This window comes from Lissotriton helveticus, chromosome 3_1 (assembly GCF_964261635.1).
Source record: "Lissotriton helveticus chromosome 3_1, aLisHel1.1, whole genome shotgun sequence".
Classification (NCBI taxonomy): Eukaryota; Metazoa; Chordata; class Amphibia; order Caudata; family Salamandridae; genus Lissotriton; species Lissotriton helveticus.
In genome coordinates, this window is record NC_136061.1 from 1167503520 (window position 1) to 1167517611 (window position 14092).

The 14092-nt window shown below is 44.6% G+C and overlaps 1 protein-coding gene across 11 annotated transcripts in view; it reads right to left on the reverse strand.

Annotated features, from left to right (window-relative positions):
• R3HDM1 (R3H domain containing 1) overlaps nt 1-14092 on the reverse strand; it is a 536983-nt gene that overhangs the window by 323483 nt on the left and 199408 nt on the right. For all 11 annotated transcript variants that reach the window (XM_078681804.1, XM_078681797.1, XM_078681794.1 and 8 more), the window contains 2 exons: nt 4233-4341; nt 3959-4054 (listed from right to left, as the gene is read on the reverse strand). In XM_078681804.1, coding sequence (XP_078537930.1) covers nt 3959-4054; nt 4233-4341 — 205 coding nt within the window. The remainder of the gene's footprint in view (nt 1-3958; nt 4055-4232; nt 4342-14092) is intronic.

A 14092-nucleotide genomic window follows, 5' to 3' on the forward strand; every position in this document is an offset into this window, starting at 1 on the left:
AAAAAAATGTATGCTTTAATCAACAGGGAATCATAAAACCCTTTTAACATCATGATTTGGTAGAGGATGAGACCTAAGGATATTTTATTTCGATGGAAAATTATGTACGACTCTTCTGTACATAGAGCTGGAAGCACACACATTTTTCTGGCTAATTTAATAGCCAAAACAAACAAAATCTTGGGGCAAAGAGGCTTCAAACAAGCTTTATGCTGGACTCAAAGGGGAGACCCACTAGGGAAATACAATAAGCAAGAGCGCAGATTAAAGAAAACTATAGACCAGATTTAGGCAAATAAAAGGCACAGTACTGTTTCTTACAGGCATGTCTGGTTGTCCCAAGTGTTTTTACACCAGAAGTAAAACCTCTTACACTAAAAAGCATATCATGCTCTTGTGGAAGGATGTTTCACTTCCTTCAAGATGGCCACACAATCATCTGGAAGACATGTACTTCCTAGGGGGTCACTTCATGTGGATGCCGAGGAATCACAATTGACACATGACCTTGATTCCGGTCCAGGGAAGACATGGCTTGGCAGTTCGGGCCGGGCTGTTCCCATGAGGCACAGGGCCAGACTGATTTGCATATGGCCATGTCTGAACTGGGGTGGCAGAGTGAGCTAAAGAACGGTGATGGATTAAACCCAGATCAGTTGACTGGGGGTGAGTGTTTGTACTGTCAACGCTCCGTCCATCATCACCTTTGGTTTTTCTGGGAAGTCAAAGCAGAATAGCAAGAAGGCCTCTTATGTTGCACAATGATCCCCGAACTCTAACTGGTAAGTAGCAAACATGCATAATACCCAACACATTTGTTTCATTTAAATATTTTATTTCGGTCGACGAGCATAAAAGCAGCTCAAAATAAGAAACACGTTGTTTATTAAACAAATGAATACAAGCTAAAAGTCCCAAGAGAGGAAGCCACAGTGTTACATTTTTAAAATTGAATAAAATCTATACACAAAGTCAGTTTCACGGTTTAAAACACAATTTTAAAAGCAGAACTGCGTAAATCAGTATTTGGCTAAAAGAAACACTTTCTTGGCAGGCTGTGTTTGATAGTTAGCAGGCAGGACAGAAGTGTGCAACTGTAACTATCGTAGTTACAATCGATTTATATACTCAATGTTTAGATTCTAAAGTTTGCATGAGTATCCTAGTACGAACAGGCCCACCTGCTTCTAAGAATTTGGTTATTGAAAAAAACACACAAGACCCAGTGTCTGACCTACAAATACGAAACACTACTTGTGAAGCCGTATTCCAGTGTGTCTGTACAAGGGGTAAATCCAGCGTCTTTGTTGTCTGATGTATGCTGGACAAAACAAGAGCAAGTGGGAATCTGCCTCCTGTGCGGCTGCACTACCCTCTGAGTGGGATCTCCATTTACAGATGAAGTATGCAAGTGGCAAAGTACCCAACCTACATTTTATATACAAAGATCTAGCAAATAGCGGGTCAATTTCGTCCCTGAAAGTTTCAAACCTTGGCTCTCATTTGTGATACAATAAAAAGTCAACTCTACTACCATTGTAAGTTGTTGCCAGTACCTTCCTCCATTTATTAGTCCAGAAAGCATCTTTGATCCCCTTTACAGAGGAAGCAGAGATGCCCATGGATGTTGCCAGATATCAGAGGCCCCCAGTGTAGAAAGGGATTGCTTGATATACCTTAGCCGCTGCAGGGTACTGACACACCTGGGGTTTCCTTCAGTCCATTCTTGAAGCATTCCAGTTTGGGAACCAACCATAATCTCAGACAGTACAAGATTCGTTTTAATCTTGATATGGCATCGATTGGGAGAACATTTAGATCCACGCAAAAAAAAAAAGCCTGGGTCGAGCTTTGCGGTAGTCTAAGTGCTGTTCTCAAAAACCAGATTTCAGCAATACAGAGGGCTTGGCTCTCTAGTTTTCCAGTGGTGGGGACACTGGGTGGAAGGATGTATTCTTAGCAAAAATTCAGCATGGCAGCAGCCCTATGGTTAAGAAGTGACCCACTCTTTACAACCTGGCTGTTACATGAGCTGGTGTTTGACAAGCGAATGCCCAGGTCGTCGAAATCTGAGACTCTTTCCAGATTAACTCCCCCAATCCAACTGCTCCTCAGAATTGTTTGGGGGGGTGACAAGCCATAAATTTGGTTTTATCAGCATTCATGGCTAGCCTGTATGTGGTGGTGCAAAACAAGTTGAATCTTTCTAGCAGTAGTTCCACACTTTTAGGAGTTTGACACCAGAAGAGTATTGTCGGCAAATAACAATGTCGGGATCTTAACACCACCCAGGACCAGGGAATTGTTTACGCACTCCATTAGGAATTCAACACACCTATTGAAAAAAGTAGAAAGAGTGTTGGGGCAAGGAAGGATCCTTGCCTTACACCCTTGTCTACTGTGGTTTTTAGTTCATTCTCTGAGCCCCATCTTACTTGGGCATCATTTCCAGTGTGTAATCTCACCGTAATTTCCAGTAGCGTGGGGGATGTCCATATCCTTCAATGCGGCCCAAGGTTTGTCTCTAAGGACCATACTTAAGGCAGCCAGGAGGTTCACAAATGCTAAGTAAAGGCTCCCTCCATTGAGATCTAAAGTTTTCCACCTCGGCATCAAGAACCTAAAAACCTGATCTACGGTGCTTGTTTTTGGGTGGAAATCCGCCTGAAAAGGGAACATAATATTATTGTCCTTCAACCATGTGTTCATGAGGCTCAAACTTTGTTTGCAAAAGATCTTCTGGGCTATATCTATCTGGCTTATTGGTCGGTAGTTTCCCGGGACCGATCTCACGCCTTTCATGTATATGGGAACTATTACTGCTCCCTTCCAGGAATCTGGGAGAGATGCACCTGCCGCAATAGAGTTGCAGATGTGGTTTAAATATGGTGCCCAGATTTCAGGTACAGATTTAAACAGATAGCCGGGAATTTTGTCTGGCCCAGGAGCCTTACCAGCTTTCAGTTCAAGGATAGCCGGTTATGTTTCTTCCAGGGTAAATACCACAATATAATTTGAAGGCTCTTGTCATCGCGAAGATGAATCTCGGACTGTGCTGGGTTGGTCTCTGGACAGCAGGTCATAGGCAAACAAGTCCAGCTCGGTATAAATTAGATTCCTTTTCTATAGAGGAACTGGAAGTGGGCCACCTAGCCCGTGGGTAGGATATTCATTTCAGGTCTCATTATATTTGAGTAACTTCCATGGCTAAATATATGTCACAAGGTTACTTGATTTTTAGTTCAAATGGCTTCTAGGTCATCCTCCCAAATTAGGGAATCCCAGGTTCTCTTGCTATTTTTGACGGTGACTTTACACCTAGCCCTTGCTTCCTGGATTAATGTTTATTGGCAATTTTTTATGGATTTAAAGAGGGAGGTTTTTGCCTCTGTGTATTCTTTATTATACCAAGAGCGATTGTTGGTATGCATATGGTTGGTGTTTCCAATAATTTTGGTGAAACAAGTGGTCCTGAGAACGGTGAAACAATCACCATGGAGCTTTACTACATCTGTGGGCGGATGTCGTGATCACTCAGTAACATAAGAAAGGGCTCTAAGTGAGTGTATATTTTACTTAAGGCATCAGGGTTTGAAACAATACAGTCTCATCTGACGTTTCTCCTATTATTGACAGACAAAGCCCCTATGGCCAAGTCTTTGGCCTGGTTTGCTGGAACGAGTCTGCACACACATTCAGAGCAGAGTAACATGAACCTCTAAAATCTCTCGTTTCCCATGCATATGACATACCTTGCAGGCACTATCAGATTCTATACATAGATATTGTCCCATCGCTGAGAGGGAAGCGAACTCGGAATCAGCGAAAAAGCAGATGATCAGTGTAAGATTATTTTTAAGTATGCACAAGAGTAGGTGTTGACAAGAATATTCTGGCTTCACATGCATGCAAATATGCAGGGGAGGGAATGGGAAGAATAAAGTCACAGTATACCTACATCTTGTGCAAAGATTCGTTCTCGAGCTCTCTGATACTCTTCCTCTCGTTCTTCTATGGATTTACTTCTTCTGTCATCTTTTAATCGCATCCGCATCTACGGCCAAAGCAGTGGTTTGAGACCCATTTCAAATATAAATTTTACAGTTTAGAAAAGAATTATGTTACTCGATATAGTATAACAGACTGTGCCCATCTGACAATGAGATTTCATAATGTGCATGCAAAACTAATAAACATTTTAATTCTAGAAAGGTATGATATTATAAACTTACTTGGGCATCATCTTTATCCAAACTAGAGCTGTCCCTCTTGAGGATATATCTTTTCTGAAAGTCAACTCCTTTGTCATCCTTTACATGTTCACAAAATTTCTGATCAGGTCTAAAAAAAAATGTCAAGCAAAATGTTTAAAACGAAATGAATGTCTTTTATTTGATGTTAGTGAGTTATTAAAAAAACTAAAAAGAAAAAAAATGTCATTTATATGTGGTCATGTTCCATATAAAGTGTAACAAATGCACATTATATTAATATAAAATAAAGCAGTAAACAATATTCAAACATAACGAAGGAAATCCGATTAAGGAAATTGCATGCATAAATATTAAAGTCTGTGAGGAGAGGACATGATCTTCCTTCAGACATAAGGAAGTGTGTTACATAATGCCCACTGCTGGAAGGATTTAAAATCTTTATATAAATATGATAGAGTGATGATTCTGGGATGTACAATTGGACTAAAAACATTTCAGCAACCCTTCACAGCTTTACATTGCATTAAAGTTGTCTTGCCAACCATTTTTCTATTTTTAGCATTAGAACAAGTCTGTGAACTCTGCAAAGTGTAGGAGTAATTCATTAGATAGGCTTCTACAGCACATGCCAATACATAACATCACAAGTTAATGTAATTCTTTCACTTTAAAAAGTGGAGACAGTGCAATTTCTGAGTTCTGTGATGTTATCCTATGGAAGGAAGAACAAGTACTGCAAGCAGGTATAGTACAGAGACTTACAAGACCAGTCTCCACGAGTTAAGGTGAGTAGTGGGCAAGGTCCAAGGCAGCGCCAGCAGTACACCACCAGCGGCGGCACAAGGGCGGCCAGGTGCAATGTGCAAAACAGCATCGGGAGCCCAATGTATTTCAATGAAGATCGGTCACTGCGGAAAGAGGCTGTAGGCTCTGGCCAGGATGCCACTCGGGTTGAACTAGCAGGGATGTTCAAGACTTGCGATTCTCGGGGAAGGAGGGACACCTTTCGTCCTCTTCTCCAATGACCAGGGGATACGGGTGTAGGGGTGTCCTTAGGCATCTGGATTTTCCTTAACAGAGCTTTTGCGGTTGAGGTGGCCTGCGTGCAGAGGATGCAGGCAACATCGGGGAGTCCATGAAGGGTGACACCACGATGGACTCGAGCTCTGGAGGGCTGGGGGACCTGGTTGACACTGGTGGCCCACTTCAACTCAGGCTGGAGGCGACGCATGCCACTGAAATCCGTCACCCAAAGCCACCACTGTGGCTTTGGGTTACGGATTTTCAGTGGTTACAGAGGCCTCAGTCTCATCTCTTTTGGAGGTACTATGAGGTGAGGCTGAAAAACCTTTAGTGCTACATAAACCACTAGAATCTCCAAGTGATTGATGTGGAGACTCTTGTGTTTGGTGTCCCATAAACCCTGAGATGTTAGATGCTGGACCTGGGCCCCCCAACCTGTAAGAGATGCATATGCTGTTAGTACAACTTGTGGAAACGGATCAATGAAGGGCTGCCATTTTGAGAGATGAAGAATTGACCCTGTGATTGATTCACTGACATGCTAAGTATTCCTGTAGAGGAAGCATGTGTAATCTTGCATGAGGCACTATTGCAATGCATGATACCATCATCCCTAAACGTTTTGACTGTTATTGGTTGTTTTGAAACTGTAGTAATAAAGTTTGAAAGTTTTGATTTCTGGTTGCATTGGGAGAAGCTAGAACTGTTCGAGTGTTTAGCATTGCTCCCAGATATGGTTAAAGTTATGAGGGTTGAAGATGGGACTTTTGTGCATTGACTGTAAATCCCAATTGATGGAAAAGATTTATGGTAGCTTGAGTGTGTTGTAAACACTTTTGCTGTGAGTTGGCTTTGATGAGTCAATTGACCAGATATGGGAAGACATGAATTTGTTGTCTTCTTAGATGAGCTGCTACTACTGCTAGACATGTTGTGAATACTCAGGGTGCAGTAGTCACTCTGACTGGAAGAACTTTAAATTAATAGTGATGTCCTGCTTTACAAAATCTGAGATATTTGTGATGTGCTGGGTGGACAGGAATATAGAAGTATGCTTCCTTTAAGTCTAGTGTGACAAAGTCGCTTTGTTGTAGAAGTGGAAGCACTTGTTGAAGGGTAACCATATGGAAGTGTTCTGACAGTATGTATAGGTTGAACAGTCTAAGATTGGTTGTAGAGACCCATCCTTCTTGGGGATTAGGTAATAAGTGAGGAAACTCCTGATCCTTGGTGTTGTAATGGAACTAGTTCTACAGCTCCTTTTGTTAGAAGAGCTTGTACTTCTTGTTTGAGGAGCTGTTGGTAGTGTAGCAAGAGTCTGTGAGTGTGAGGTGGAATATTGGGAGGATTGCTGGTAAGCTCCAGGCAAAAAACAAGCTGGATATTGTCTAATACCCATTTGTCGGTTGTTATGGATGGCCAACTGGGAAAGAATTGTTGTAGTCTTCCCCTAACAGGTGTAAAATTGTTGGAGGAATTGTAGGCAAGTCCCTGTTTGTTGCGAGATGGAGAGGTGCATGTTGGTGTGCCTTTACCTCTGCTTTTGAAATGGTTTCCTCTGTACCCCACTTTATAGAAACCTCTTGATGGCGAGGGTTGTGAGTTTGACCTGTTTGAGGACACATTGGGATTTGAGGAATTACCTTTGGATCCTTCTCTATAAAACACGCATTTGCAATGCAATCGGTCTCGCATTAGGAAAGTTTGAGCTATTGGTATTGTAAATGGCAAAGTTTTTATTTATGGTTTTTTTTTTTAAATAGCTAAATTAATAGCTTTGTCATTTACAATGCCAACAGTTATAACTTTCGCAAATGTGATACCTATAGCATTTGTAATGCAATATGTTTTGTATTTACATAACTTCGATGTATTGATATTACAAATAACAATGGCGTTTAACTTTTTTAAATAACTAATACTTAAATAAAAGTTATTGTAATTTATAATGGAAATAGCTTAAACTTTTCTGAAGAACTTTTGTGAAATTATGTTCAGTGTATTTTATTGTGACGAAAATCCAAGAACAGAAGTGAAATATTAACATCTTTTTGTGACATTTGCAATAAAGCTTGAAACATTGATAGCGTATATTTGAACCAGTTGTTGTTGAATGGTTGCACAGATTGATTCTGTGAGGAAAGACAACGTCCTTCCAGACAATGTATTTCACAAAAACAGAACAGTGCTTAGAAGCATTAGGGAGCCAAGTGAAGCATTCGTTGCAGTTTTCTCTTACCTTACAACAACTGCGAGGGCAGGGAAATCTTCGCGAGAGCGCGTGCTGCAGTCCGTCCAGAGCTCGCGCCGCCGGCCTGCGACCAGGAAGTCAGGCAGGCCGGGCGGGACAACCGGAAACAGGAAGTAGGAGGGTGGGAGCCTACCCCGCCTCCCACGGAAGAGCCGCGATTGTTTGGAGCACCGGAGCAGGCAGGAGCCTACCCTGCGCCCCGGTGCCGAAGAAGGGAGGAAGAGTCCTGCTGCCGGTGAGAGCCGCTGCACCAAGGAAGCCGGTGAGTGGGGCTTCGCCTTCTTGCTGGGCTGCGAGGGCGGGGGGCATGTGTGTGTGTGTGTGTGTGTGTGCGCGCGGCGGGCTGTGTATGTGTGTGAGTGTGCGTGCGTGTGTGTGTGTGTATGTATGTGTCTTGGAGTCTGTGTGTATGCGTGTGTGTGTGTGACTGTGGGGGAGGGGAGGGGGTTGCCTGTCTGGGTGCCTGCGTGTCTGTGTAAGTGTAAGTGCGTGTGCGCGCGTGTGTGTCCTGTGTGCATGCATGCGCGTTAGACTGACTTGCTGGGAGTATGGGAGGGAAGTGCACGGCGCGGCGCAGGATGGAACGTGCGCGTTCGCGCACACAAATCCAGGAAAAAAGCTTGTACCACCCTCTTGTCTCTCCTTCCCCCCAGACCGATAACTATACGTCTCCAGCTGGGAACATGCATCCTTCGGATGCATTACCAGCGAGACCCAAAAAGGAACTTTGGTCATGTATCATTTAAAACAAAAGAATTTTTTTTTTTTTTTTTTTTGCACTTCTTCGATCACAGAAAGCGGTACAAAGCATTGATATTTTGGTAGTGGCATGATGCATTGGAGCACGATCCATAATTCAAAAACACTATTAGCAGAATATCACCTTTTTCCACCCACTTTCTCTATCCGACCCAAAATTCAGCTAAAAGTAAACCCTCTCCAATCACCCTCATCCAAGAGTGAGAAACTTAAAAACTTCTCCGGTTACCACTTTGATGGCTCAACAGCTTCAACCTTCCTATTAGTACCGTCCAGAGAGGTGTCTTAAGTCAAATAGCCTTAGCGTTGTCTAATGGGACATGTCACTTCAATATCTTGTCTCTCCTTGTAAGTTACAGGGGGCTGCCTTACAGGCCATTTCTATATTGTCTCAGATGCCACATATCACCTTTGTTGCCTATACCTTCTTCCAATTTCATGTAATAACTAACTCGCCTCCCACTGCAGAGGGAGACCAGTTATCTCCTGGAGTCCATCCCTTTCCACAGCATTGGCTTAAATACCAAAATGTTTAGAGCTGGATATGTTTGACCATTATCTGTTTGACAGCAACTGCAGCCTCCTCACTAATATACTTTGAAACAGGGCAATCATTCTATATACGCAAGACATAGTAGTCCAGTTCCTCACGACCTTTCCACCACTCGTCTGTGGTATTTGGTTACACTTCCTCAGTCTCTCTGAATAGAGTACTACACATCATAAGATGGACTACTACGTTATTATGATTAGATTTCTGCAAAGTTACTTCAGTTTTATGCCCCCTTCCTCCTCAGTTAAATTAGTGCAAAGAATCTACCAGCCTGGTGTTGCGCCTTCCTGGTTAGGGCAGAGTCCTAGCAAAATGCTCAGGGCTTTAAAGAAGCAGGCAAGCCTTTCTGAATGGCCGTGGCAGGCGGGCAGAAAAGACAGGATCGAACCATGCCCACAGCACACCGTGCAGTACGGCTATAGTGCCTTATCACATTATCCGCAATGGCAGTTAGAGAGCGGACTGCACGTTGTAAGACTTGTTTCAGGGCGGACGTTGAGCCGTACAACTTTACGGTGAGGATTTCTAAGCCTGGTCTTAGAGCCTTTAAGTTAGTGAGCTGCTGCTTGGATGCTTCTTGATTCAGAAAAGGGGGTGGTGATGAACAGAGTGCCTGAATTAAGCAGACCACTCTTACCCAGTCCAAAGATCAGGGCTTGATCCATCACCGTTTTTTAGCTCACTGCACCATCCCAGCTCAGAACTTGGCTATATGCAAATTAGTCTGTTCCTGTCCCAGTGCATGATGGGAACAGGGCAAACCAAACTACCAAGCCAATTCTTGTACTGGGAAGGAAACAAGCTTCCGGGGACCGGTTTCTGCCATTTCAGGCGTCTTCGGCCCGGCTTGCTTGAATCCTGATGGTGCAATGAGCAAGGGACTCACATCTGAGTATACCCTTCCACGCTTATGGTGGACAAAATGATTCAGAAAAGGGGTGGTGATGAACAGAGTGCCTGAATTAAGCAGACCACTCTTACCCAGTCCAAAGATCAGGGCTTGATCCATCACCGTTTTTTAGCTCACTGCACCATCCCAGCTCAGAACTTGGCTATATGCAAATTAGTCTGTTCTTGGGCATCGGACAGTATATATGCAATTAAGGGACAAATAAAAGCCCTGAATTAGATCATTAGATGCCAATGCCATCGACGGAGCAGAGAAAACAAAACGTAGCCATCTTGCTGGCTTGCAAATCACACATGCCCAGCAATACTTTATTTAAAAAGGTAAAAAGAATCAACGGTCCCCTGCGTCAGAGACTGCTTGCCAGTCACAGCTCGCTCTCCCTCTACTTAGAAGTAACTGTCAGGCCTTCACAACTTGCACATTACCAAAGAGTCCGGTTCTACCCAAGTCGCAAACAGCACCACACACACGCATGCATTGATCTCTTATAGATGTAATCATTACTGAAATTAGAGCGGTTCCTTTCCCAGGGACTGATATTTAAAGAGAGTCTCATGAGTGCTGCACAGGAAAACCAGCTGTAACCAGAGTACGCTCCTCGTCACTCAGCCGGCCTGCGACCAGGAAGTCAGGCAGGCCGGCGCGATAACCGGAAACAGGAAGTAGGAGGGTGGGAGCCTACCCCGCCTCCCACGGAAGAGCCGCGATTGTTTGGAGCACCGGAGCAGGCAGGAGCCTACCCTGCGCCCCGGTGCCAAAGGAGGGAAGAAGAGTCCTGCTGCCGGGCCCTGCAGCTGAGGAGAGCCGCCGCACCAAGGAAGCCGGTGAGTGGGTTGCTGAGCTACGAGGTCGGGGGGGGCGGGAGGGGGCATGTGTGTGAGCGCGCGCGTGCGGGGGGTGGGGGGGGCTGTGTATGTATGTGTGTGTGCGTGTGTGTGTGTGTGTGTGTGTGTCTTGGAGTGCGTGTTTGTGACTGTGGGGGAGGGGGTGTGTGTGTGAGCGAGTGTCTGTCTGTATGCGCGCGCATGTGTACGGCGCGGGACGCGACGTGCGCGTTCGCGCACACAAATCCAGGCAAAAGCTCGTACCACCCTCTTGTCCGTCCTTCCCCCGTAACAGATAACTCTACGTCTCCAGCTGGACACATGCATCCTTCGGATGCATTACCAGAGAGACCCAATGAGTGGTGAAAGGAGCCTCTACTGGATGGTGACTGAAGAGCTCCCATTGATTTTGCCATGTCTGTGTCCTTTTTCATTTTCTCAAATTACTCATGTACTTGAGGTCCAAAAAGATTTTGTTTGTCAAAGGGGGCATTAAGAATAGTTAGTTGATCCTCCAGTTTAAACCCGAAAATTCTCAGCCCAGCATGCCTTCTAAGAAAAATGCTTATGTTAATACCCCTTGCTGCAGTATCGGCAGCATCTAGTTGACATCTGATAGAGGAATTAGATATTAATGTCCCCTCCTGCACTGATACTTGACCTTTTTTCTTGGGTTCTTCTCTGAGAGATTGGAGTAACTACTCCATTTCATCCCAGTGGGTCCTGTCATATCATGCGAATAGGTTTGTGTGTTGGCTATACACCAATGGTTGTTGGATTGTGCAGCTACCTGTTTCCCTGAGGCATCCATCAACTTAGACTCTTTGTCTGGAGGTGGTGCATGTGGTGAAGTTTGGGAATTTTCCCTATTCCGAGCAAAGGACACAACTAAGGAATTTAAAGGCAACTGTCCACTAATAAAAATTAAATCAGTTAGAGGAGGTTTGTATTTCTTGTCAACCTTGGGTGTTCAAATATGAGCCTGTACAGGGTCTTTAAAAATATCATCAGCATATCGTATCATGACTTTTACCATAGGTAAAGATTGTGCCGTCCTATGTGATGTTCCTAAAGTTTCAAATAAAAAATCCTCCTCTAAAGATTCCTTATGTAGTGTGACCCCATGGTATGATGCCGCTCTGGAAATTAACTCCTGGTATGCTGTGTTGTCATCATGAGGTGATGGCTTTGTAGGGTAGAGGTCAGGATCATTATCTATTGGAGGATCAATGTTATCATTCCATGGATCCATTGTTGGTGGGCTATCATCACCCCTATAATCAATTTCAGGCTGTGTGTGTGGAGAACCCTATGGTATAATGTCTAAAGGGCTTGGGCCTGGTGGTGGTGAAGATGGTGGAGGGGTTTGAGGAACATGGTGGATAGGGCTTGTAGCCATGTCTTTATTCTTCTTTAGAGGAATGTTTTAATTTATATCCTCTGAACGAATGTTCCTTTTAGAAGGTGTGACTTAGCTAGTATGTGTCCAGAATCTATGTAGATTTTCTTCTGCTTAGGATCCAGTTTTTCTTGCATAATCTCCAGGACCGATTCCAGAGGCTTTTGATGAGCATCCTTTTTCGGTGCCAAAGTTTTCGGTGCCAAACTGGATCGGTCCTTTTTATCCTTGGGAGGAGAAAGTTTTAGTGCAGAAGGTAGCTTTTCTCAACTCGGTCCCGAGCCGGAACGCTTGACTGTCTGTTTTGGTGCCGAGCCCAAGGGCCGGGCGTTAGAAGCAGTGTCTCGGTGCCGACCATGGCCAGAAGGCAGTGGTGGCCCAGGAGTCTTTTGTTTGATGGAAGAAAGTTTGATGGACAAAGGGGCTTTGTTACTCACAGCACCCTGTCCCGCTGGAAAGTCTTCAGACTCTAAATCGATTTCCGGTTCCTAATCCAATTCACGGATAGAGAAGACATCCTCCTCTTCCGCTGCCAACGTCTCCATTTCTTCGTGCTCGGTATCTTCTCCGAAGATATCCAGGGTGTATCCAATGTTCTGCCACTCCATGTCCTTCGTCCAGCCCAACAATCCTGCAGTCTTCTTTGATCAGAACGACTGACAAGCATCGCAATGTTCATCCTTGTGCTACGGTGAAAGGAACAAGTTGCAGACATTATGCAGGTCGATGCACGGACACTTTGAGTGGCACAGAGGGCAGAATTGAAACGAAGTCCGTTCGATCGGCAGAAGACTGGCTAATATGGAACGAAGTGGAAGCCAACCAATGTGGCTAGGCACAAAGGCCGCCAACAATGTCTTCTCTACCGAAGACAGAGTGTTCCTGTTTCTCAACCGGCAGACAATGATGAAGCGCGTACGAAAACAATACCGATGAGGGTACAGTGGGTTGCGCACCGAGGGGATCCCCAAAGGACTGTTTCGAACAGTAGTGCCGCAAACCACGTCCGAACCAGATGGTGGAAAGAAAACAATCTAATAATGGAGTCAATGCCCATGCACACTATCACCGAAAGGAGGAGTCACCTTACTTTGTGACTGGAAAAGATTTATTTGAAGAAAAACAACTTGCAAACATCTTAACCCAACACTAGTTGGCAGGAGTATGCAAAGCATGTGTATCTAGAGCACACATGCATTGAACATTATTTTTAATGCAGTGTTGCGAGGACTTCCCTTCCAATGCATTAGGCTAACGTGTGATGCGAGTCACTTGGCAGGGCTGCAACTTGTTCTTCTGAATACATTGAGAGTTATTGTTGTTGTGTGGTGTACGTTGATCCATTACAATCTCCCTCTGTCCTGCATCTAGTCTTTTCTCTAAAACATGTCCTTATTCTGCCACAGTTGAGAACCTTTCTCGCCAGGTTCGAAACGAGTCATTCCATCAATTATGTCCCCTTGGGCCGATCCTGGTCTGGTCAGTGGCTGCAGTCCCGCCTCCTCACCTTTTAAGTGCATGGAAACTCTTCTCAACACTTTCAAAAGTGACACTGGTGTGCTGTGTGCAGACCATGCTGCAAGCTCACTCGCGGTACTAGCTACTAGTACAGTCCAAAAAGAAAACATTAAGCAATGTACAGGCACGCACTACAAACAAAATTTGAGTTACGTTTTTAATCTTAATTTCCTGCTGCCCGCCTGGCCCCCAAGAGTTAACTGCCACTCCTGCGCGGAGTTAAATAATTACAGGATGACACCGGTGTTCGACCGGTCACCTCCTGACCAGCCTCTGGTCTGGGGGGGTCCCCGGGGTTTGCGTCCTGTCAGCAAGAGGCAGAGCAGTTGCTGAGTGTCTTTAAAAAGCATACCACAGCTCTCAAGACAGCGGTGCCATGCAACTTAACAGCTCCTCCCCCTGTGAGAATGTACCCCGATTCCCAGTCGCTGTCTGCAGCCAAGGTGCGTGACAGACCCCTAGAGACTACAGAGACCCATGGCCAGCAGCCGTTATATTCCCAGCCGCAGCACTGTGACTCGGAGTTTTGGTAAGTGTAAAACATGAAGCTGCTGCCATTATAAATGTTCATGCTAAGGTCAGGGTTGAAGTTTTAATTTCATGGTTAGATACAGTACAATTAGATTACAAGGAGACTAGGT